The following is a 22,584-nucleotide window of genomic DNA, read 5'->3' as shown; positions in this document are numbered from 1 at the left end:
AAACAAACCATGATCAATTATTTTAACATACAAAGTGAACAAAACTAATTAAAAGCAACAATATTCTCCCCCTCGTGATAAAATCACTGCATTTGACATAGTCTTCAATTCATTTTTCGTTAAGAACCTGTACCACTCATCATTAATTTAAAGATTTTTGTAACTGGCCGTTTATAGGTTCCTGATTTTGTTTTGACGTCCACAACTCTAATCTTATCATCCTTTCCCCTATAAACATTTACAATTTTCCCAAGTAGCCACAAATTCCTTTGTAATGTGTCGTCAATGACGAGTACCACATCGTCCTCCGATAAGTCGTCCCCCTTTTCATACCACTTCATTTGTTTATTTAGTCTAAGTAAATATTCTTCGTACCCTTTCTACAATTTTTTATGAAGCGAAACATTCAGGCAGTTGTTCTTACTAACCGTCCATATTTGGAGAATCTTTCGATATTTGGCAGATACATGTTGTTGTGTTTTACCTTAAATATCTAAGTTAAATCCGGTCTCGAAGAACGAAATATTGAAATTCAATGTCAATCAAAAAAGTTTTTTTTTATTCTTCTTGTTTCAGTCACAACAACTGAACATCAAACTAAATATAATTATACACAGGGTAAATGAGAGAGTAAACAAATAATAATGAATATAAATACCGAATATAATGTAACTGTCATTATTTTCTCTTTCTTCATTTCCATTTCTTTTATTTCTTCTTGTGTCTCTTTTGGCCAGTAATATTCAGGAAGTTTCAGAAAGTTCGGCCCTGTCAGCCATTCGTTTTTGTTCGCGGTATTATCTTCTCTGGTACTTTCTTCTGCTACATTCTCATCTCCAGGGACCCAGTGTTTTGTATCTTTTAGATTTAGAACGAATTCAGTGCAAGACAATTCTTGAGTCTGTCCATACATGAGTTGAAGTAATATGTATTTCAATGTTGTTTTTGATAGTGTTCATGAGTCTGCTCAACATAACCGCGGCTTGTAACTCCAATCTGGGTATGGTCATCGGTTTCAAAGGTGCCCCTCTTGATTTAGCACTTACGAAAAATAATTTGAATTTTTCATCGTATTCATATCTCATATAAACGACAGCTGAAAAGGCGTTCTCACTACTGTCACAAAAACCATGTAGTTCAACTTGTTTGCTTTCATACAATCCGGTTCCATAGCATCTAGGTAAACTCGTTTCATTAATTTTTGTCAATTTGTCTTGGAGTTATTTCCATCTTGTGTTCATTTCCGTGGATAACTCATCGTCCCAGCCTATTCTAATCCTCCATAAATTCTGCATGAAAATTTTGAATTTGACGACCAGTGGGGACAAAAAACCTAACGGGTCAAATACAGACATGACCACCTTCAAAACATCTCGTTTCGTGGGAATCTCGGTTCTGTTCAAGATTTTTGAGTCCAATTTCTGATGGTTCAGCGAAAAAGTAAAACTATCTGCTTCTGGATCCCACCAGAGTCCCAATACTCTCCCAGGTTTTTGAGTAAAAGTGCTAAGATTTTTCTGATTTGGTGATCGAAGATTCACAGGAATTTTGTCAATCACTTTCTGAGAATTATTTATCCAATTACGTATTTCAAATCCGGCTTTCTCGTGGATTTTTATAACTTCCAGAATCAGTTGAATTGCTTCTTCTTCTGTTTCTGCACTATCCTGGTAGTGATCTACATAATGTTTGTCGATTATTGCCCTGGCTGCTTCTGGAAATTTTGAAGAAAATTCTTCAGCGTTCCTATTTTTGACGAATTGTGCCATCGAGGGAGAGGAAGTTGCTCCAAATGTCATTACCTTCATTTCATAAATATCAGGTTGTCTGGACCTATCCATTCCTCGCCAGAAGAAGCGCTGGGCTGAGCAATCCTCTTCTCGAATGAAAACTTGGTGGAACATGTCTCGAATATCTGAGCAAAATGCGATTCTCTTCTGCCGAAATTTCCACAAAATTCATGTCAGATTTTGTAATAAGTCTGGACCTTGTAGAAGATGATCATTAAGACTGACCCCATTCGATTTTGCCGCCGCATCGAAGACCAGTCTCAATTTGCCCGGTTTAGAGGGATTAGCTACCCCAATGTGGGGTAAATACCAGGTTCTAGGACCACCTTTCTCTGTTCAAGTAACATCAAGCTTTCGAATGTAACCTTTTGTCAAGTATTCTTCGATTTTCTCGCCATAATATTTCGCAAAATCTATATTTCTGTCCATTTTTCTCTCCATACATTTTAAACGATTAAGTGCCACTGCTTTACTATCAGGTAGTGTTACGTCATGATTTCGAAGTGATTTCCAACTCGATTAATGGTATTTTCCATTATTTTCAACGCCCTATCATCTTCTTTAGACCTTCCATTTTCTTCCGGGCTTCTTATGCCAAAATTGTCAATTTTGAACGAGTCTCTCACTAGAATGTGAATATCTTCATCAACTCGTTCTTGAGACTTACAACAAACGTGAAATATTAAAGACGATTCAACAGCAACTTTTCCCTGGGGGTATCTGCCATGTACTACCGATCCCAGTGAAGTTTTTGATACAAACGGTGCATTCCAGTAACTTTGATATATTTTCCTTGCAATAGTCAAAGCACATTGATCCTGATCAATAAGAATTGTTAGTTGTGCATCATAAAAGGAAAGTACAGTTGCTTCTTTGATGTATGGATAGATTCTACTCAGGTATTCGACATCAATAGTATGTTTTGGAAATGAGAGTCCACTTACAGTTCGAACTTCATTCATTTTATATGTTTTTGAGTTCTTTTCCATTGAAGATACCTCTACTGTCACTCTTTTGGAGTTTTCTTCATTTTTGGTAACATTGTTAAGCCACTGGTAGCAGAGTGACTCAACCGGTCCATCCAGTCCTAATTCATGGGCAATTTTGCTGTCTATCATTGTTTTCGTAGCTGCCTCGTCTAGTAGAGCAAAGGTAGAAATTTCTTTTTTAGGCCCTCGAAGTTTCACCGGAATTATTCGTAGAAGGATTGTGGGGTTATCTTGTTGAAAAAATGTATTTTTTCAACTTGACTTTCCGGTCCGACATCTTCATTTGGGCTTAAATAAGAACTTGAGGCTTCGTTTTCCTTTTTTGTAAAATCAAGGTTATGTAATATGTTGTTGTGGAATTTTGGCCAATTTTCAATTCCACACTTTTTTTTCAATCTACACGAGTAGATATTTTGACCTGCTTTCAAACAGTAAAAACAGTGTTTCTTCAAAGTCACAATTTTCCATTTTTCGTCGATATCTAGTTTTTTGAAAATTTGGCAGTCAGTCAAATTATGATTTTTTTTGAGATTTGGGACATTTTTCATATTTTTTGGTCGAAAATATATCAGCATTTTTCCTGGAGTGGAATTTCTCATTTTCGTTCATTTTTCTTCAGGAGAAGTGGTAACTACTGAAGTCAGCACAACTTGATGCAGCTATTGCGATTTTTCTCATCCATACAGAAAAGGTTTTTAAAGTAATTTTATTTTGAAGAGAAGATTCCTCGGCCCATTTGAGTCTCAGGAATGGGGGTAATTTAATAACTATTTCATTCAAGATTGATGGATTTTTCATATGTCCTGTATTTTCAAAGAGTTCCATAGTAGTTACTAAGTTTTCGATAACATTAGAAAATGGTAGAGGTATGTTTCAAAGCGTCCCTCCCTCGGAGGAGAGGCTCGACGAACTTTCTCTATTAGATTTGAAATTATACATTCAGGTCATCCAAATGTAACTTTTATAGTTATTTATGTATCAAGGGAATTAGGAGGGCCTTAATTACCGATGGCAAAGTTTGCGTCCCGAGGGCCTCTGGCCCGAGGGACAGCAATTGCCTGAGGTTATTAAGGCTCATTAATTCCCGTGGTACATAGATAATTTTATTTCTGACCGATTTCAATGAAATTTTGTTCATTTTTGAAACGGAAAAATGTACCAATTCATTACCTTCCCGGTATATTTGAATCAGGTACCGTTGATTATAGTAGAGTTTTCTTGTTGCTAGGTTGTTGCTATGTTACTTGTTTATAAACAGAACTTTGTTATCAAGCTGTGTTTGCGGTGAAAACGTGTTTTCTACCCCAAATATAATGGAGGATATTTTGAAAAAAGCTGAACAAGCAAGAGAATCATTAATTCCATCGAAAAGTGAAGCCGTATACCAAAAAGAATACAAGATATATCTGGACTGGCTGACACGGAAAAATGTTATGCCAAAAGATGTCACTGAAACTGTATTTCTGGCATATTTTCAAGAACTGGTAAGGAATTTTCTATGTTTTTCGGTAGATTTGGTAGTAATTGTGTTTATTCCACGGTGGCGGAGGGGTATTTGGAGGATAGCATCGAATTGAGAAATAAAACGGCGCGTATGTTGTCTACTTTGTCATCAGAAGAGGCAGGTACCTCGACTGTAGTGAACAGAAGCTCCAGCCATACAAAAGAAGAAATTGTTTCCAGTGGCGGAAGTAATTTTCAGGGAACATTTCAAAATTGTACATTTATTATTTGTAATGACGTGAATAAATAAAATATGGTTCAGTTTTCATATCTATTTATTTTTACTTGTGAAAGGTAGAGGGAATTATAAAATCTATAATGTCCCAAGGGAGTTATGACCCTCTTTATTGATAGCGTAACTATGACGATATAAGCTTATAATATCCCGGTCAGAAATAAAAGTTTTTATTATGTTCATAACATTATTTGGTGAAACAAGAAGAGGTTGTATCAAACATCTTTGTAGACGGATTATATTTTCATCTTCGAACAGACTGTAGAACAAAGGCCAGTCCTCTGGATTCCCATCGAAAATCGGTAAATTTGATTCAACATTGTCTGTTTTTTCCGAACATTTTGATTTATTTATCTTCAGAACGTCTGAAATCTGGTTGGAAATATCAGTAGTATTCGTAATAAAATTGTTTGTCGGTACGAAATCGGATTTATTTTCTGTTTCTTTGATTTTCCACCCAGCAACTTTTTCTTGTAGCGTTATTTGTTCCAAATCAATGATGTTTTCGCCACTAGAGATTGTGGACTTTTTAAATGAAGAATCTTGAATCAGTTCACCTTGAAGTTGTGCTTCTTTCCTTATTAGTTCAGCATCAATTTCTGCTCTCCTTCTCTCAATTTCGGCTCTCCTTCTCTCTACTTCGGCCAATTTTCTTGTTTCTTCCAATTCTATTTCCAACATTCGTCGTCTAGAACTTGAAGATTTCGTAATTTTTTATTTGTCTTCGGCATTAGATAGGTCTTCTAATGAAAAATGTTTCTGCACCTCCGAAACTTGTCGTGGGTCATAACATACGTCGCTATATCTTTCAGGAGGAACTCCTTTAGTTTTCCTCTCACTTCTCCTCAGGTTAGGCATTAACATATTGTAATTGAATACTTTTGGTTCTTTTTCTTTTGCTCGAAGGACCAATGTTCAGACTAGTCAGTCCTACTGTGAATTCCTTTGATTTAAAGTCGAAATAAACCAGGAATCAAACATTTCAAGTCAATCTCTTTATTTTTTATATGTTTCAAATTATTGTCAATGTCAAAATCGTCTTTTTTTATAAACAAACCATGATCAATTATTTTAACATACAAGGTGAACAAAAGTGAACAAAACTAATTAAAAGCAACAACACTAACTATTCTGTGTCAATATAAGTCATTCCCGCCAAAAGATATTCGCCATCTCTGCTCGATTCTAGAATGACAGATCTGGAATAAGATCAGTGCGAACACATAAAACATCTCAATTGATATACTTTTTTTCCAATTCTGAAGACGAAGGCAGATTTTTAGCCTTCGAAACGTTAAGATTAGTATCTGTATATTTCTTAGCTATTTTTCTGAAAGGTGAAATTATTAAATACGGCAATTTACAGATAAATAACACATTTTTCTAACTAAACTGAATGAAAAGTTTGTTTTTTCTACACGTGTATACAGTTCTTCATTAGAATTTTTAAATTTTTTAGTTTGCGGAAGGTGAAATTAAGCAAGGAAGGTTCATGAAAAAATAGCACATATATATATATATATATATATATATATATATATATATATATATATATATATATATATAGTTGTTTTGTGGTTACGAAATACAGTTTATTTGACCACAAAAACAGAATAGAAGCTTCGTTAGTTACAAGCTACACATCTTTTGACTAATAATTAAGAAACTTCCCTTAGCTCGTTTTCAGGACAGTAAGTTTTTGTTGTTGTTTCATGAATTCTCTTTTCTGGAAAATAAGAAATATCAAAAAAATAATCATTCATTTGTTCATTCACTTAACATAGTACAGTTTGTTTACATTTTTTGGTTGCATTCACTAGTGCATTCCGTAGTAAAAATTTTTAAGTTTTGTCACCGTATAAGAGTAAACTTCTATACGGTGGTTTTGTGTGGTAACACTTCATAAATAAATTGACTAAATGACAGATTAGTTCCCAAATTTTTATTGGCAAACCTTATTTCTACCGGAAATTCTTCCCTACACGTCGCAATTCAATATCTGCCATTTATTTCTTCCGTGGAAATATGGCTTCAGGTATGTAGTTTTTTGGTGATAATTACATGTACTTGGGATATTCGCGTTTGTATTTTCACTTTTTCTTTATTATTTAAAAACATGATGTACATAAAGGTTTATTATTTCCTGTAAAATCGATTTTATCCAATACAAGAGAAATCAAACCTCAATTTACCCTCGTGTTGGCATTTTGCAAAGAATCTTCATATTGTTTACAACTTTTAGGAAAAAAGGGAAAGAAAGCCAAAGGCAAAACTTTGAACCTCAACGACTTTCTGCAGGAAAATGCTGGATCTATACCTGTTCAACCTATCAGAAAATCCAACCTCAACTGGGCTGATGAAGTGGATGATTATGGTAAATAGTTTTTTCCTATAGTCGAGTTATAAATTTTATATTTCCATTTAATTACATGTATGCATAACATTTTCTGTACAGCATTATCATAAATGTGTACCAATGTAGGCAATAAGTACCTTCTGCTGATTTTTTTCATTTTTTGGTTCTGTAATTTCAGTCCCTAACAAGATTCAGTTTGAAGTTAGTAATGCGAAAGAAAGTTTCAAAGCCTATTTTTTTTCTGTATCAGGTACTCTGAAAAGAGTACCCACCACAGGATGCCATTTTAGACAAGCCTTCATTTAGATAATTCCTTTGGACTATACTGAATAACGTGAGCATATAAGATTAAAAGAAATATGTGTTGAGAAAGTAGAGAGTGATCATAAATAGACAGTTTGTAAAAGATGATTGTATAAGTTTAAAAAGAATTTTTGATCATTGGTAGTAAACCATTGGCAGATTCGCTTTCACTGTCGATAAATTATAATTTTTCTTTTTCATTTCAACTAACTTGAATGTGAAATTTTTATTTGAAATGTAATTCGGCAATAACATTTACTGTTATCATCAGACTAAAGTAGACGGAAAGGCATGATTAACATTTCCTCTAGAATAACAGCAGAGCTGACAACTGTATCATCCAGGCAACTTCCACCGTTAGTTTTTCGGGCAGTTTCATTCACGGGTTTGAAGATTGATTTTTTTGGTAAAATTACTATATCAATACTGAAATTGCCATCAATTAAAAACTCTTTTGAATAAATAGCTTACCTTGCAAACATTGTTCTGCCATATACATTTTTTCTCCAAAAAATCAAATTTGATGCCAATTTGAAAAATCGTCAAATAAATTTCTGTATAAGGACACTCCTATCACCTAGCCCTATAGGCATGAAACATACTTCACAACCTGTTCTCTAGTAGCCCCAATATACAAAACAACTTTAATTTAAATTGTTTGAGTCGTTTCGAAAGGATATCATGGTGTACGAGTAATTTATAATATTGAACGCCAAGTGGCACTACGCATACTGTATGGGAATAAGCAGTAAGCAAGCAGCTACATGTGACAGGCATCCGCGCGGGAAGGAGCTCCAATACGCACCCAATGCTTCATCTCCAATTCATTGACTGGGAAAAAAATTGATGTCTCGGCTATTGAGACAACCGTCCAGTTTACAAATATTCTTCCTTTTCCCGGGGAACAATAGTGTCCTATACACACCGTAAAACCTTGGTTGTAGTTAATCCTTACATAATGTAACCTCCTTTATGTATATAACCAGTGAAACAACATTATTTGAATTTATTTATTGAATTAGGATTCCCTAATATAGCTAACTTAAAATATAATATAATCAACATTTATATAAATAATACAACTTTATATACATACATAATTTGAACTGAACAAAAAAGAATTTTTCAATTTCCATCATGAATATATTTTAACAGTTCACTCTTGAAAATCTTTAATGATCGAGTAGATTTAATTGAATCAGGTAAATTGAATTGGACAAATCCTTTAAAAAATAAACTGCTCATACTATATCTTGTATTTGTTCTATTTATATGAATGTGACTGTTGTGCCTAGTAGAATGGTGATGAATGTCCTTATTGAAAGTTATTAATGATAGCAAGTATGGTGGGGTCATTTTATTTAATATTTTATAAATGAAAACCATGGAACAATAGAATTATCTTTTGGATACTGAGAGCCAATGTAGAGCAGATAACATGGTAGAAATTGGTGTATACCTATTACATTTTAAAATTATTCTCATTCCTCGATTTTGTAGGTTTTGTGTTTGTTGAACTTTGTTCAAATTAAAAGAGAGCTAAGAATAGTACCTCGAAAGAAATCTACTTTCACTGTATTATACTTAAACAAATTACGCAAGTTGGAATCGAACAGTGAAGTGCTCTTGAAGTTAATTGTTCGACTCTTGTCTGTTTTTGCACCGACTCGTCTATTTATGTGCCTTCTATTATGAATAAATAAAGTTCAGTTAAGTTTATTTCAAATTGGCATAATAGCACTGCCCGTGGTGCACTAGCGCTGTTAGCCCGCTTCTTGCGGAGCTTCACAGGTAAAGGCTGCCCCTGCCTGTTCCTGTACAAATGTATATTTTTCTTTGAAACGAATGAATAAGATATAATTGACTTGAACTGTATAACATCATCTGTGAATAGCAGAAAAATATTCAATTATGTTGGTTCTTTGAAAAAATTCGTTCGAACCGAATCCATTTTCTTTTTACGGCATGTATTTCATTTTTCAAAAGCAATGGCTGTTTATGATGCATATGAAAATTCATATTTTTTTTAAAGATCTAAACTTTTTAAATAAAATATTTTTGTTATCTTAATATTTAAACCCTGATCATCCCGTTAATTTATTTCTATAAGTATACAAGAAAGAAGTAAATAATCATGATGAGTAGGTCAACAAACAATAAATGGATCTGGTCCACAACAATCCTGCACCTGGAGCACTCTTACAGTGTACATGTTACACCTCCACTCTTGCTACGGGAAGGTCTGAGAAAGGCAATTACCCTCTAGACGGGGGCTTGTGGAGACACAAGGCAAGGGAACCAGAAATATGTTGACAAAGCGTTGTAGCCCAGGATTGCCGAGGCATAGGTGATGCGCCGAGTCGAATGGAACCTCTTGCAGCCGGCATTTTGAGTATAATCTGCAGGCTGGGCATTTTCCAGAACTCAATTCAGACTAGTCTGTTGTGGACCTTTTCCTTTTTTGTTTAGACCAGATCTGAATTTGCCTTTGGATTGTATTTGAAAATAAATATTGAACACCACAGTCTAATTTTCTGTTTTATTTATTGTCAAGATGGGTATGACAGGAAACCTATCAACGTGGTGCTACCCACAGCACCAAAAGCCTCTCGAGATTATGACGATATAACTGACAAGGTTCCCAAAGATCCGCCGTACTCTGCGTACCTATCCAATTTGCCTTATGATGTGGATGAGGATGAGATTGCCGAATTCTTTAGGGACATGAAGGTAAGGACATTGACTTGGTCGTTAACAAGAAATTTCAATAAATATTAGTACATGCCAAAGTTTAGTTTTTATTTGTAACATCTCTTTGTTGAGTAAGTCAAACATTCAGTCTCTGAAATGAAACAATGAGGTGACAGTGTTTGATAGCACCCACAGAAAGTGGGTATTTTTATCAATCATCTAAAGTAAAGAAGAAAACAATTAAGTTCAAAATATACTCCCAAGTGTCTTTCAGATACGAACTGAAAGAAGAAAAAAATCCATCTTGAAACAATTTCTCTCAAATCAACATTGAATTACACAGAAAACTTTCTATTTTGGTCTGTTATTCAAGCATTCGTTACAGAATTGAAACATGTATCATTCAAAGGAAAACTACAAAAAGTTTTCTCTTCTTAAAAATATCTCCTCTTTCAATTTGAACATTGGCACATATTTTTTACAGTGTTCTGAAATTATTTGTTGATGAATCCATGAAATTGAATGTTTGCTGAATATATGTTGTGTATATTTTCCAGATAGCAAATATGAGAATTCCTAAGGATGATCGAGGCGGAGAAGCAAAATCTAAAGGTTATGGTTATGTAGAATTTGAGGACAGAGACAGTCTTTTAAATGCACTTGTTTTACCTGATACGGTAAGTTTCATTTCATTCTATTGGGGTTATGATAGCTGTTTTACACATGCCTTTTAAAAAAAATGAAAATATGTATTTCTGAAATTTCATGTTCTCCCTGAGCGATATTTACGACATTTAACTTCTTTCCTTTTTTTATTATAGATTTGGGAAAAGTTCACAATATAGTATTTCAAATTTCCTGACAAGTTTTGTTTTTGAAAAATTGTTGCAAAAACTTCGTTACAGATTCTCGTTAATAACATGTTATTATAAATTAATTGAAAAAAATATGTGCATCCATACATATAAAAGGACATCCACACACTTATACTTTCATACACGTCTTATATGGGTACATGAAAATACGTACAAATCAAAATATTAGAAATGTATAACTATATTGGCTCCATGCAGGCAGATCATGAATCAAATTTGATTGGATATGTTCATAATATATGTGTTAGGTTGTAAATTGTGTTCTCGTTCGGATTATTCTAATACTAAGAAAAAAAAATTTTTTTCTACTTCATTTACTGATGTCTCCATATAAATAACAAACTTCAGAAGTTGAAAATTGTGGGAGCTAAGGATTAACACGTATATATATCATATAGGAAAGATATTTGCCTGAGTACAAAAATATGATTTGCTGAAGAATCATTATGTGAATTTTGAATGTGAATGAAAAATAATGTTTGATTGGAAAACTTTGAAGTATTCCCTTTCCTGTAATCATATTTTTGTTCTTCATTTTCAAGATACTAGTTGTGTTTGTGGATTCTAACAATCAAAAGATCATGGAGTAGCTTCATTTGAAATCTTTTTTTTATATAGAAATTTTACTTTTAATGATAATTTTTCTAACCCATATTTCATTTCTATTTCGTCACAACAATTTGTTTTCTTTCAAATTTGGTTTTACAATTTTCTACATTTCATAATCACTATTTATTTCATTTTGCACTTTTGATACTATCAACACGTCCAAATATTTGGGTCCTGGTAATTTTTAATACTTTCATCGTTTATTATCAAAACAACAGTTCCAAGTAACTAAGGGTGTAGTCTAGTTCACATGTACTTTTTTTGCAACATTTTTCAGCCCTGTCCAAAAATTACTACCAAGGTGTCATTCAATTCGTATTTTTGCCTAGAAAGTTTAAGGAAAGGTCCGAAAACGCGCCGATAAAAATTACAAAAGTTATAAACAATTAAGTGAAAAAAATGGGGCTTTAGTTTTTTCTTAATATCTCGGAAAATTTTAAAAATTTTGGAAATTTGAAAAAAAAATTGAAAAGATCAATGAATTTGCGTAAAAAAAGTCCCGACTCCCGAAACTGTATCTCGATTATTTATAATTTTTACAGAGCCCTGGAAATAGAGCCAAAAGCGGGTAGTCTGGCTTCCGCGCGCCTTTCGTCACTCAGACATAAAAACAAAAAAATATTTAAACATATTAAATGTAAATATTAAGGAATGAAAAAATTTATGTAATGTTGGGATACATCAATAAACAATAATCCACAGTCAAAAAATGTTTATCCCAATTTTAACGTTAATTATAAATTTGATAATTAACTTTTTCTGAATTGAAAGTTAATATAAAATTGCCAAAATAAAAAAATTGTTATTTTCTATTTTTTTATTGACAATTGAAAATTATAATTTTATAAAAAATACATTACAATTTTTTTTTTCTAATTTTTTGTTTCAATGTCTCATGGCTAAAAATTAATTAATTTTTTTTTTTTTTTGCAGCTATTGTTAATAAATTTATTATAAACAAATACATTGTTTATAAGCAATTCGAAATTTTTTTTTGCATTATGTTAATGGAAAAAAAATCATTATATTTGGGAAAAAATGGTTTCTTAAAAAAATTCGTTGTTGCTAAAAAATGCGTTTGTTAATTAATAATCGTTTTTTGCAAGTAAATATTGAAATTAAGGAACCGTTTTTTTTTATCATAAATTCTATTGTTCTTTAAGGTTTTGAAAAAACTTTTTTTTTTATTCTTTAATTGTTTATTTAAAAAAAATGTTATAAACTTTTTTTTTATTCTTATTTTTTTTTCAATACTTTGTTCTATAATAAAAGTAACTGTTTTTTTTTATTTATTCTATTTTTTATAGAACTTTTAATATTGTGATACCTTGATACTTGTCTTTTTCATTCGCTCCTTCGCTTTTATAATTATAATAACTTTCAAACATTGCAGTTATGATAAATATGCTTCAAGTTTTTTTTGTTCATTATAAATGTATTAACAATTTAAGCCTTTTACTAAAGTTGTAGTCCTATTATTTATTTAATTATTGATCGTTTTTTATTAAAAAAGAAATTTTTTAAAGTCTTTTCAACATAAACTTCGTGTCATGTAACAATAAATCATAAGGATTTTATTGCTTGCACTTTTAGTAGTTGTAGGATCATTAACATTCACTTATTGTCATATTTGTATGGAGTTTAAGAAAATTAAATGACTCAATCAGTCATTCTGTTAATTTAATTTTAATGAGTTTATTCATTAACCTTCTTTAAATTTCCAATGCTCACAACTTTAGTAAAAGGCTTAAATTGTTAATGAATTCATAATGAATAAAAAAGACTTGAAGCAAATTTGTCATAACTAAAAGTTATTATAATTATATAATTATAAAAGTGAAGGAGCGAATGAAAAAGACAAGTATCAAGATATCACAATATTGAAAGTTTTATAAAAAATAGAATAAATAAATAAAACACATAGTTACTTTTATTATAGAACAAAGTATTGAAAAAAAAAATGTTTATAACAATTTTTTTTTAATAAAGAATTAAAAAAACCGGTTCCTTAATTTTAATATTTAGTTGCAAAAAACGATTGTTAATTAACAAACGCATTTTTTAGAAACGAAGAAATTTTTTAAGAAACCATTTTTTTTTTCTAAAAAATCATGATTTTTTTCAATTATCATAATGCGAAAAAAAATTCGAATTGCTTATAAACAATGTATTTGTTTATAATAAATTTATTAGCAATAGCTGTAAAAAATAAATAAAAAAAATTATTAATTAGTTTTTAGCCATTTAACCAATAAAAAATTTAAAAAAAATTAATGTATTTTTTATAACATAATTTTCAATTGTTAATAAAAAAATAGAAAATACCAATTTTTTTATTTTGGCAACGGTAATCTATTTTTTTGCCTATTAAGGATAACTTCACCAAAGGAAAAAAATACCAGGGTTTTAGTTTAATAATTATAGGGATTTTTATATTAACTTTCAATTCAGAAAAAGTTATTAATTAACAAATTTATAATTAACGTAAAAATTTGGATAAAAATTTTTTGACTGCGGATTATTGTTTATTGATGTAGTAGGTATCCCAACAACACATGAATTTTTTCATTCCTTAATATTTACATTTAATATGTCTAAATAATTTTTTTTTATGTCAGAGTGACGAAAGGCGCGCGGAAGCCAGACTACCCGCTTTTGGCTCTATTTTCAGGGCTCTGTATAAATTATAAATAATCGAGATAAAGTTTCGGGAGTCGGGACTTTTTTTACGCAAATTCATTAATCTTTTCAAATCTTTTTTCAAATTTCCAAAATATTTGAAAATTTTCCGAGATTTTAAGAAAAAACTAAAGCCCCATTTTTTTTCACTAGTTTCAATAGTTATATCTTTTGTAATTTTTATCGGCGCGTTTTCGGACCTTTCCTTAAACTTTCTAGGCAAAAATACAAATCGAATGACACCTTGGTCGTAATTTTTGGACAGGGCTGAAAAATGTCACCATTAAGAGCTAAATCGAGTACATGTGAACCAGACTAGTAGTTGATATTGCCTGACAATATTTTTGTCACAGATGGATCTATGTGAAAACAAGTCAATATTCAATAAATTGATGGATGTAATGGTAGGAGAGAGATCATCATGGAAAATGAGAATTGAAATTATGTTTTTATACCACTTATATTTGAAACTAACGTTACTGCAGTTTCGTTCCACAAGTATTTGTTTGAAAATGTATTTTTTTCACTATCATTTATTCGGATCTCTGGCATCATATTGTAGGTCACAATTAGTCCCCTATATATCCAATTTACCTCCCTAACAGCAGTTACGAAAAGCAAAGGACCATGATTATTAAGTTATCAAAGGTTCTACCTACCCTTGGCAACACTTGTTTTAACCAAATGTTAAATACAACACAACTTGGATCTGTTTCCAATAGCATATTTGTAGTTTGGTGGCATCATACTTATTTCATGCAACTGAGTTTATTGTGTATGAACTAGATTTTGAAAGTTTTACCATATGATTTAGTTATATTCATGTTAAAAAACAAATTGAAATTTGTATGTACAATCAGGCCAGGCCAACAATAATGAAAGTATTTTTTAAGCAGCATTTCCCTCCATATGGATATCAAGTCTCAGGTCTTTCCTCTTAATTTACAATTTCTAGCACGTATTTGAATATAGTGACATATACGCAAATATAGAATATGGGTGAAATTTAAATATTTGCTTGGCATATTTTTTTTATTATCGTTTCTGTTAAATTTACAATTTACATCAAATTTATTTCTCTTCAAGACATTGAAAAATAGAAGGATTAGGATAGAAGTTGCTTCGAACATGGACAACGACCGCCGAAGAGGAGGACGCATGGAAATGGGACGTGACCGAGGAGAGAGAAGCGAATCTTTTGGCGACTGGCGGTCAGGTCCCCGAACTGAAACTAACGACAATGATAGGCGAGGCGGTAGTTACAATAGAGATAGGGACGGTGGTGGATTCACTAGAGACAGGGACGGCGGAAGTTTTAATAGGGACAATATGCGAGGCGGAGATAGAGAAGAAAGAAGTTTCAGCAGGGAAAATATGCGTGACAGAGACCACGGTAGAGACAGAGATAATTTTAGGAGTGCCAGAGAAAGCGATGATAAGCCGGGAGCTTGGAGGAATGGAGAGAGGAACAGAGACCAGGATAGAGACAGAGGTAGAAAATTAATTTATATTTGCTGCTGTATGCACATGAAGTTTGCGATGTTTAGATAAGGACATCTGCCATAAAGTTATAGTCTGGTCGGGCAGTTGAAGTTATTCAAAATTGTCTCCTCAACAGTTTACATCTTTGAAGTGGGTAACTTCACCAATCAAAGTCCATTAATAGTAGATAAGATAAAGTACCAGTAAATTGTATTTGAATTCAATAGACAAAATTTTAAAGAAAAATGCAAGTATTCATAGTAGACTCTTGGCTCGGACGAGTCTCCCAGCAAATTTCAAGATCTAACAATATAACGGTTTTTACTGTTTCAGAATCTAGCAGTCAAAAAATCAACAGAAAGAGTTGCACCCACATAAGGTGGGTCTTACATTCAGGAGGTTATCAAAGTTATCCGTATGCCTACACAGGACAATCTAGTCCAAGTTCAAGACAAATAAAGTAGTTATAAACTCGCAACTGTCGGTTTAGCAGACCCTTTACTTTAATGAAAAATGTGAGACTAAAATTATAATATTCATTCATCTAAAGATGACATTAAGTGAAATGAAAAAAGTGCAATAGAGTTCATCCGGGAGCAACTCCTCAATTTTACAGTTTTGGGGTCAGATATTTTATGTTCTCAAAAGTTAATTGTATAATTTAATGGCCATAAGCCTGGGGCATCTTTGAAAACTACCAATCTATGTGCTGGCACTTTCAATTAACAGAATTTCTGCTGTTTTGCACATTTTGAAAGTCTAAACTTGTGCGAGCTGAGAACTAACAACGTCTTCCTTTTTAACGTGTGATTCCTAACACGGATTGGACAATAGGGAGTGAAAATCGATCATCCGACCTTGTGGTTTGAACCACCGGTTCACACAGTGGTGGATTGAGTGAGTGAAGCAAACCACCCAGGTCAACCCCCCAGGCTACTGTTCCATAAAAAATGATACCATGAAAGTGCATAATAATGAGTATTTAATAGTGATTTAGTTACACTTCAACATAATTGTTGAATATATTGAGATATTGGGGATATTTTTATATCTACATTCTTGTTCCAATATGTCAATACCAAAAATTTTGTCTTTTTTTTGTTGCTCTTCTTATGAGTTCATTAATTTATTGTTTGCTTCCATTGTAGATATTCTGGAAAACGAGATAAAACTTTCCAAAAACTTCAATAACAAAGGTTTATAAACAATACTGTTTACAAACCTTTTACTACCATACCCAAATAAAGAAGAAACTCTTATTTCTTCTATCAGTTAAATTAATATAAATCGTATCTCATTTAAAATATTTTTGTTCTCAAGTTCTTTATGAAAAAAATTCTAATACTATTTCTCTTTTCAGGTTTCAATCGCGATAGAGGAAATTACAGAGACTCCGATAGAGGAAACTTTAGAGATTCTGATAGAGGGAATTTCAGAGATTCTGATAGGAATAGATTTGATGATAGAGATGACAGAAGAGGAGGATATGGTTCGAGGAGATATGATAATGATAGAGACCGTGATAGAAATGATGGCTTTACAAGAAGAGATGATAGGGATTCAGAAAATGCTCCACGTTAGTATATTTTGTTAGTGTGAATAGATTCTAGCCTAGGAAGTATTATTATAGCTTGTGCTTTGTAATTCACAGCAGAACCGCGTGAGAGACCAAGGTTGATGCTGGCACCCAGATCGAAACCAGTGGAAACCTTACCTGTGAAAACTGAGACAGTGCCTTCAGCTTCGATATTTGGTAGCGCCAAACCTGTAGATACAAGTCAGAGAGAAAGGGAAATTGAAGAGAAATTGGCAAAGGGGCATTCCGACAAGCCAAGGGAAAGTAGTCCCGATAAAAAATATCCTAGTTCAGACGATGGAGATAAAAAAGATGTAAGTATATTACATATTTTTCTTTAAATAACTCTGTTGAGGAAGTGCAGGAGATACGCTAGAATAATTATTTTGAGATATGGAGCTACAAAAACACCTGACATTAAAACAGACAAAACCTTTGAAACAACCAAATAATTAATTTCTTCAAATAAATTCAGTGTAAATCTGAAACTTTTTGTATTTTTCAAAACGTTATGGCATAGTTTCACTCTTTGCAGGTTGAAAGAAGCAGGCCTTCACGTAAAATAGAAAATAGTCCGTTAAGAGATAGGGATAATAAAGATGGTCCACCACCGAGGAGAAATTGTGAGTGTGAATGGAAAATTGTAAAGAAAATATTTCATGGTGTTTTTTTTTCTTCAGATGATGACAAAAGAGGACCTTCTAGGACTGAACAGAGGTCACCAGATAAAACTGATAACAGACATAGAAGTGAGAGGTCTGACAAACCGAGGCGTGAAGAGAAAAGGTAAAAAATGGAAGTTAGGCCTTCATCTGTCAAATTCTCAATGAGTAATGATTATATTTTTGACTTTCTATTGTCAAGGTTAAAAGGCTAGTTGTAATAGTTCATGAATGGTAAAGATTCATATCATCTTGCTACGTTGCCTGATATGGACTCCTCTTTTGTAAAAAAAACTGAACCTATAAATTGTTTGATATTATTTGTCTAAATAATTCATATTCTGAATTAAGGTTTGTTTTGTTTAATGGTTACAGTTCTTGTAGATCAGAAACTGTTTCAGTAGGTATCTCAAGTTCATCATTGAGAAATCAATTTCACATCTCGTCTGTTAGTTGGACCATGAACATACAACATCTAGACTTGGCCAGGGATGAATCCTTATGAACTCCATAGTGGACTCTGTCGGACCTTGACTGGAGTCTTTAAAAGAACATTCATCGATAATAAATCATCGCTCAGACTTGGTCAAACTTCTTCAGATTTAGGGAGATCACAGAATAAATTTCTCTATTTGAACAATGATTTGCAGGTTTTACTCACATTTATTTGGATTGTATGGAGTTCTGTTCCCTTTCACAATGACATTCGTGATCCTTCAATTAACCTATATATGTCTGAATTTTCAGGCTCATCTATAATCTGAGCAAATGCAAATAATGAAACAGGTTTAGACTAACTAATCGGAAAGTTTTTTACATGTCAATGTTCATAAGGAAGTTTGATCTAATTCCCATTAAGTTCTCTAAAAAATAACTGAGGATGAAGGTTTTTTCATTGGCTGTTTATAAATTGTTCCCATTCTTAAAACTTTTGTGGGAAGAAGGAGTTCAACATTAAGAAATTCATTTTTGGTAGTAAACAGTTGAAATTAGGTTTGCATGCCTATCCCTTGAGAGGTTGAATAAAACATTTTGAAATATCTGCTTTCATTTTTTTCACCTGTCAATTGCTGCAGAAGTACCTGTATCTTATGGATGAATCTGTCATAGCTGATATTGCAATTAAATTAATGTTTGCACAAAATGAACCAAACCACTATCTCTCATGAAAATTTTGAATTGTATAGATCGCGTTGTGGCACAAATGTTTTTAGTGATATGCATCCATCATTGGTATTAAATTGAAAACTTGGCAAATTTAGATAAATAAATACAAAAAAAGCATGGCAATGGATTGACATTTTTAGAAAGCATCGGCTCAAAACTTCCCAATTCACACATTCAACTTATTATATAAAAACTGTTTTTTGAGAAAATTATTGTTTTGAGGAAAAAATCGTAGTTTCCTGTATAAAGATTAGGAAACTTGAAAAAAAATGTGAGAAATATTCAGAAGTATAGATCATTCACAAACCAGAAGGAAAGTGCATCCTGAAACTTTTCCCAATTCAATATTTTAGAGGTGCTATTAATAATTTTAGTTAAGAATATGCATTCTACATTTTTCCCATTAAGATACTGCTCTCCTCTTAACGATCTTTAGAATGTGATAGTATCATTTTTTAATGTGAAAAAATTCGATAGTAAGTCAAAAAAATTCGATCCTGATTTAATGTTGATCTGTTTCCTATAAAATCTTTTTTCTATTATTAACGTGCTGTTTACATTTATAAGAGTTTTATTTTGAAATAATTTTCTAATCATCACATTGAGAAAAAACAATTTAGTTAAGCTTTCTCTATTCAGGTTTTATATGAATATTTCATATTATGAATCCTCTTTAGCAACATGTTAGAAACAAAAAGAAATAACAATGATTTTGTTTAAACCTGTCAACAAACAACTTTTACATTTGAAATATAAGGCAATTGTTGATGTGTTTTAGGAGACCCAGCTTAAAGTTTGCCAATGTAAAAAGTCTCTACGAACCTCGATGATCTTGAGAACTCGCTTCTCAAAAAGTGTAGTTTGAGAGGTGTTAAGTTGAACTTCTAAGCAATTGGCAGCTGTATTTCACCACATAATTCTGACATCATTCAATTAGATTATTCATGAACTTTTGAATATATCTAGTACTTTGTAATATGTTACACAACTTCTGAATAGTCGAGATACTCATTTACTTTACATTTTCCTAGGGACAAGGAAATGCCAAAACTTGCAGAATTGGAACCACCAAATTTTGCTGCTAATAATAAATTCGCATTTTTGGACCCTGAAGATGGTTTGGACTAACAGTTTTTTGTGAATATTGTAGAGGTGTACATACTTTCATATGTAATAAAATAAAAATTTTAATGTAAGTGGTAATCATACGTATTTTACATATTTATTGTTTTAGTGATAGAAATATATTTTTTGTTAAAATACAAAAATCTTTGTATGTGTATAATCTTTGCTGCAATTTTTTTATTGTAATTTGTTTTGATAAATTACATTTTTTCATTGTATTGAGTTCATTTTTTATCACTGATTGGATATTTTGGACTATCACTAAGAAAGGTATGTTTAACGTGGTTGAAGATTTTATAAAAAAAAAATATTTTTGGCTTCCTAATTTTCCATTATAATGAGAATATGGGAAAACTTCCATAAAAAGGAAAAAATTTAGTTCAAAATAAAATATAAAAACGTATAGATTATGCATAGAAACTACTTTCAGATACAAACTGGAAGAAACAGCCCTCCGTAATTTACTAGCTTTATATGAATAGGAAAAACTACTTTCCTATAATACAATATTCTTGTGGAAATATTTGTTTTGGGCGGGCTTTTACTTTCAGTTTGTATGTGGAAGTAACTGCTTTGCATGATCTAACGTCTTTCTATAGAGTTTATTTTGAACTTGATGCTTAACAGTTGGCATTAAATCAACTAATTGTAGCCATCATGATGACATGGGTAAATTTGTCTCTTTGGGTAACAATGTTATGAATGAAACAGTTGCCTCATTTTGTAATGTTTTCACACTAAAAATTATGCTGTAATAAGACAGGTGTCTTATTTCGAAGTATGCTATTGAGGATGTTCTATGTGGAAGTAGAAAGCCAACATTTTTTTCAAGAATCTAATATATTTAAAAAAATATACCCTATTCAATGGTAAGAGATATTTTAGGATGCCTAATTATAACAATCAAAATTTTTATGAATACAAAGATTTTTAATTTTGTTATCTGATCTGAGAGTAATTTTGCATTGAATGAGAACATGGTTATATTTTTTATATACTCTTGACCATCACATGAAAGATCAATTCGTTTGTGAAAGTTTTTGTTGGTCCCAGTCAATATCTTCGTAAAATCTGGGATCACTGATCCTCAAAGCTGCCCTTTTATAATAATAGTAGTAAATCGACGAAGCTGAAAAACATAGAATTGAAATGAAAATGGTTCAACAAAAACTCAACTTACAGAATCTCTGTATAATAAACATGACCAAGAATGCACTTGTCCACGAGTGACTGAAGTTATTCCATCTTAGCGATATCAACCAAATATTAACGGCAGTTGTGAGAATAAAATACCCCATACAGACTAATAGTGTGTTACGAAACCTTTCATAGAGTAGGTAAACTAGTCCAGTCTACAAACAATTGTTTGGAAATAAAAATTAGCACTTAATACAAACCACTCACTTGGAAGACATGGGTTGAAAAGAAAACGGCCAGTAATGCGGACAAATCCAGTATCAAACAAGCGTCTTGGATTCTATAAAAAGTGGTTGTATTTTTTGGATTAATAAATTAAAAATTGCACTTACATGAACAGAATTAACATTACAGAATTACTTTCTCTAGCATATAATAAAACAACATTGATTATAAAGTCGATTAACAAGAGTAATGTTTGAGAGAAAAGAACTGCAGTGTATCGCCTTGTTGTGAGTTTCATTTTGTATTAACTATCTCAATATAATTTTCTATTTTCTCTACATCTTTCCAAACATTTCAAATATTGATTTCATTTATTGACATGCGCAACACCCGTCACCTTAGACACTTTCCTTTCGGAGACTGACATTTGACATTATGACATTTGAATATCACAAATCATGTTTTTGGACACGTATTTAATTATACTTTAAAAAACATTATTTGTGAACAAACCTTGTTCAGTGGCAATGTCGGAAGGAAAGTGTTTAACAAAAAGAGCAAATTTTCTAATAGACAAGTTCTTAAACCGTATTTTCATAGGCAGCAATCACTGCAGACGCAGTGCATCCACACTTTTATGTAGATGGTAACTAAACTATAAATACAATAAAGAAGCAGAATGACAAAATATAAAAAAAGAAGTTGCGTTTCTTGACAGTTCATTCAAAATATTTATGTTTTTGTCAATAATATAATATTTAGATTCAATAAACACAGATAACAATACAAATTTTGATTGACAAGGGCCTATTGTTTCGTAAAACTTTCTAATACATCCGTAAAAGCGCTGCTGTCTAAATTGTTTCCTTGAATGGTATAATAGTTCCGACGTGCAGCCATCTAATTTATGACCAGATCAATCGAAAATGTATGCGCAAGCGACCACGGGAGAAAATACTTTGCTGACCAGAAAATGTTCTCCCAAATAGGACTTTCCCAATACGAATAACACGCTGATATTGGAAAACTCATGAATTTCACTTGATATTTATGCCACCATACATAAAAATACAATCAACCCTTATATGGGGAAGGTTTACGTTTGTGATTTTTGAAAATATTTTGCTAATGGGGGCCTTACCATAGGAATATTTCAATCTAAATTCAAAATTTCATATTA

The 22,584-nt window shown here is 32.0% G+C and overlaps 2 protein-coding genes across 3 annotated transcripts; one reads left to right on the top strand and one right to left on the bottom strand.

The window, feature by feature from the left end:
• Positions 1-6,417: 6,417 nt before the first annotated feature.
• On the top strand, positions 6,418-20,260 carry LOC111518233 (eukaryotic translation initiation factor 4B). 2 transcript variants are annotated; one of them, XM_023174626.2, is made up of 10 exons: positions 6,418-6,552; positions 6,760-6,891; positions 9,731-9,906; positions 10,425-10,544; positions 15,117-15,522; positions 16,873-17,088; positions 17,167-17,402; positions 17,624-17,711; positions 17,769-17,874; positions 19,949-20,260. In XM_023174626.2, the coding sequence occupies exons 1-10, from the start codon at positions 6,543-6,545 to the stop codon at positions 20,043-20,045; spliced, it is 1,587 nt and encodes a 528-aa protein (XP_023030394.1). In that variant the 5' UTR covers positions 6,418-6,542; the 3' UTR covers positions 20,046-20,260. The 2 variants fall into 2 exon arrangements, with proteins under 2 accessions (XP_023030394.1, XP_023030393.1); XM_023174625.2 differs by having other exon boundaries at positions 17,164-17,402.
• On the bottom strand, positions 20,032-21,877 carry LOC111518230 (transmembrane protein 138). Its single transcript, XM_023174619.2, has 4 exons — positions 21,572-21,877; positions 21,447-21,519; positions 21,223-21,394; positions 20,032-21,171 (listed from the first exon to the last, which is right to left on the bottom strand). The coding sequence occupies exons 1-4, from the start codon at positions 21,700-21,702 to the stop codon at positions 21,062-21,064; spliced, it is 486 nt and encodes a 161-aa protein (XP_023030387.1). The 5' UTR covers positions 21,703-21,877; the 3' UTR covers positions 20,032-21,061.
• Positions 21,878-22,584: the final 707 nt, after the last annotated feature.

Source organism: Leptinotarsa decemlineata, unplaced genomic scaffold, assembly GCF_025532065.1.
Source record: "Leptinotarsa decemlineata unplaced genomic scaffold, Ldec_3_MD MMD2_tig00026328_RagTag_RagTag, whole genome shotgun sequence".
In the NCBI taxonomy this organism is placed as follows: Eukaryota; Metazoa; Arthropoda; class Insecta; order Coleoptera; family Chrysomelidae; genus Leptinotarsa; species Leptinotarsa decemlineata.
The sequence above is the reverse complement of the archived record's forward strand: the minus strand, read 5'-3'. Positions and strand labels throughout refer to the sequence as shown.

Coding starts and splice junctions, on each gene's coding strand:
- LOC111518233 (XM_023174625.2), top strand. Junction 9,907..10,424: donor AATTCTTTAGGGACATGAAG/GTAAGGACATTG, acceptor TATATTTTCCAG/ATAGCAAATATGAGAATTCC. Junction 15,523..16,872: donor AGACCAGGATAGAGACAGAG/GTAGAAAATTAA, acceptor TTCTCTTTTCAG/GTTTCAATCGCGATAGAGGA.
- LOC111518230 (XM_023174619.2), bottom strand. CDS start 21,702: ATGAAACTCACAACAAGGCGATACACTGCAGTTCTTTTCTCTCAAACA. Junction 21,520..21,571: donor GTAATGTTAATTCTGTTCAT/GTAAGTGCAATT, acceptor CACTTTTTATAG/AATCCAAGACGCTTGTTTGA. Junction 21,172..21,222: donor GTTTATTATACAGAGATTCT/GTAAGTTGAGTT, acceptor TATGTTTTTCAG/CTTCGTCGATTTACTACTAT.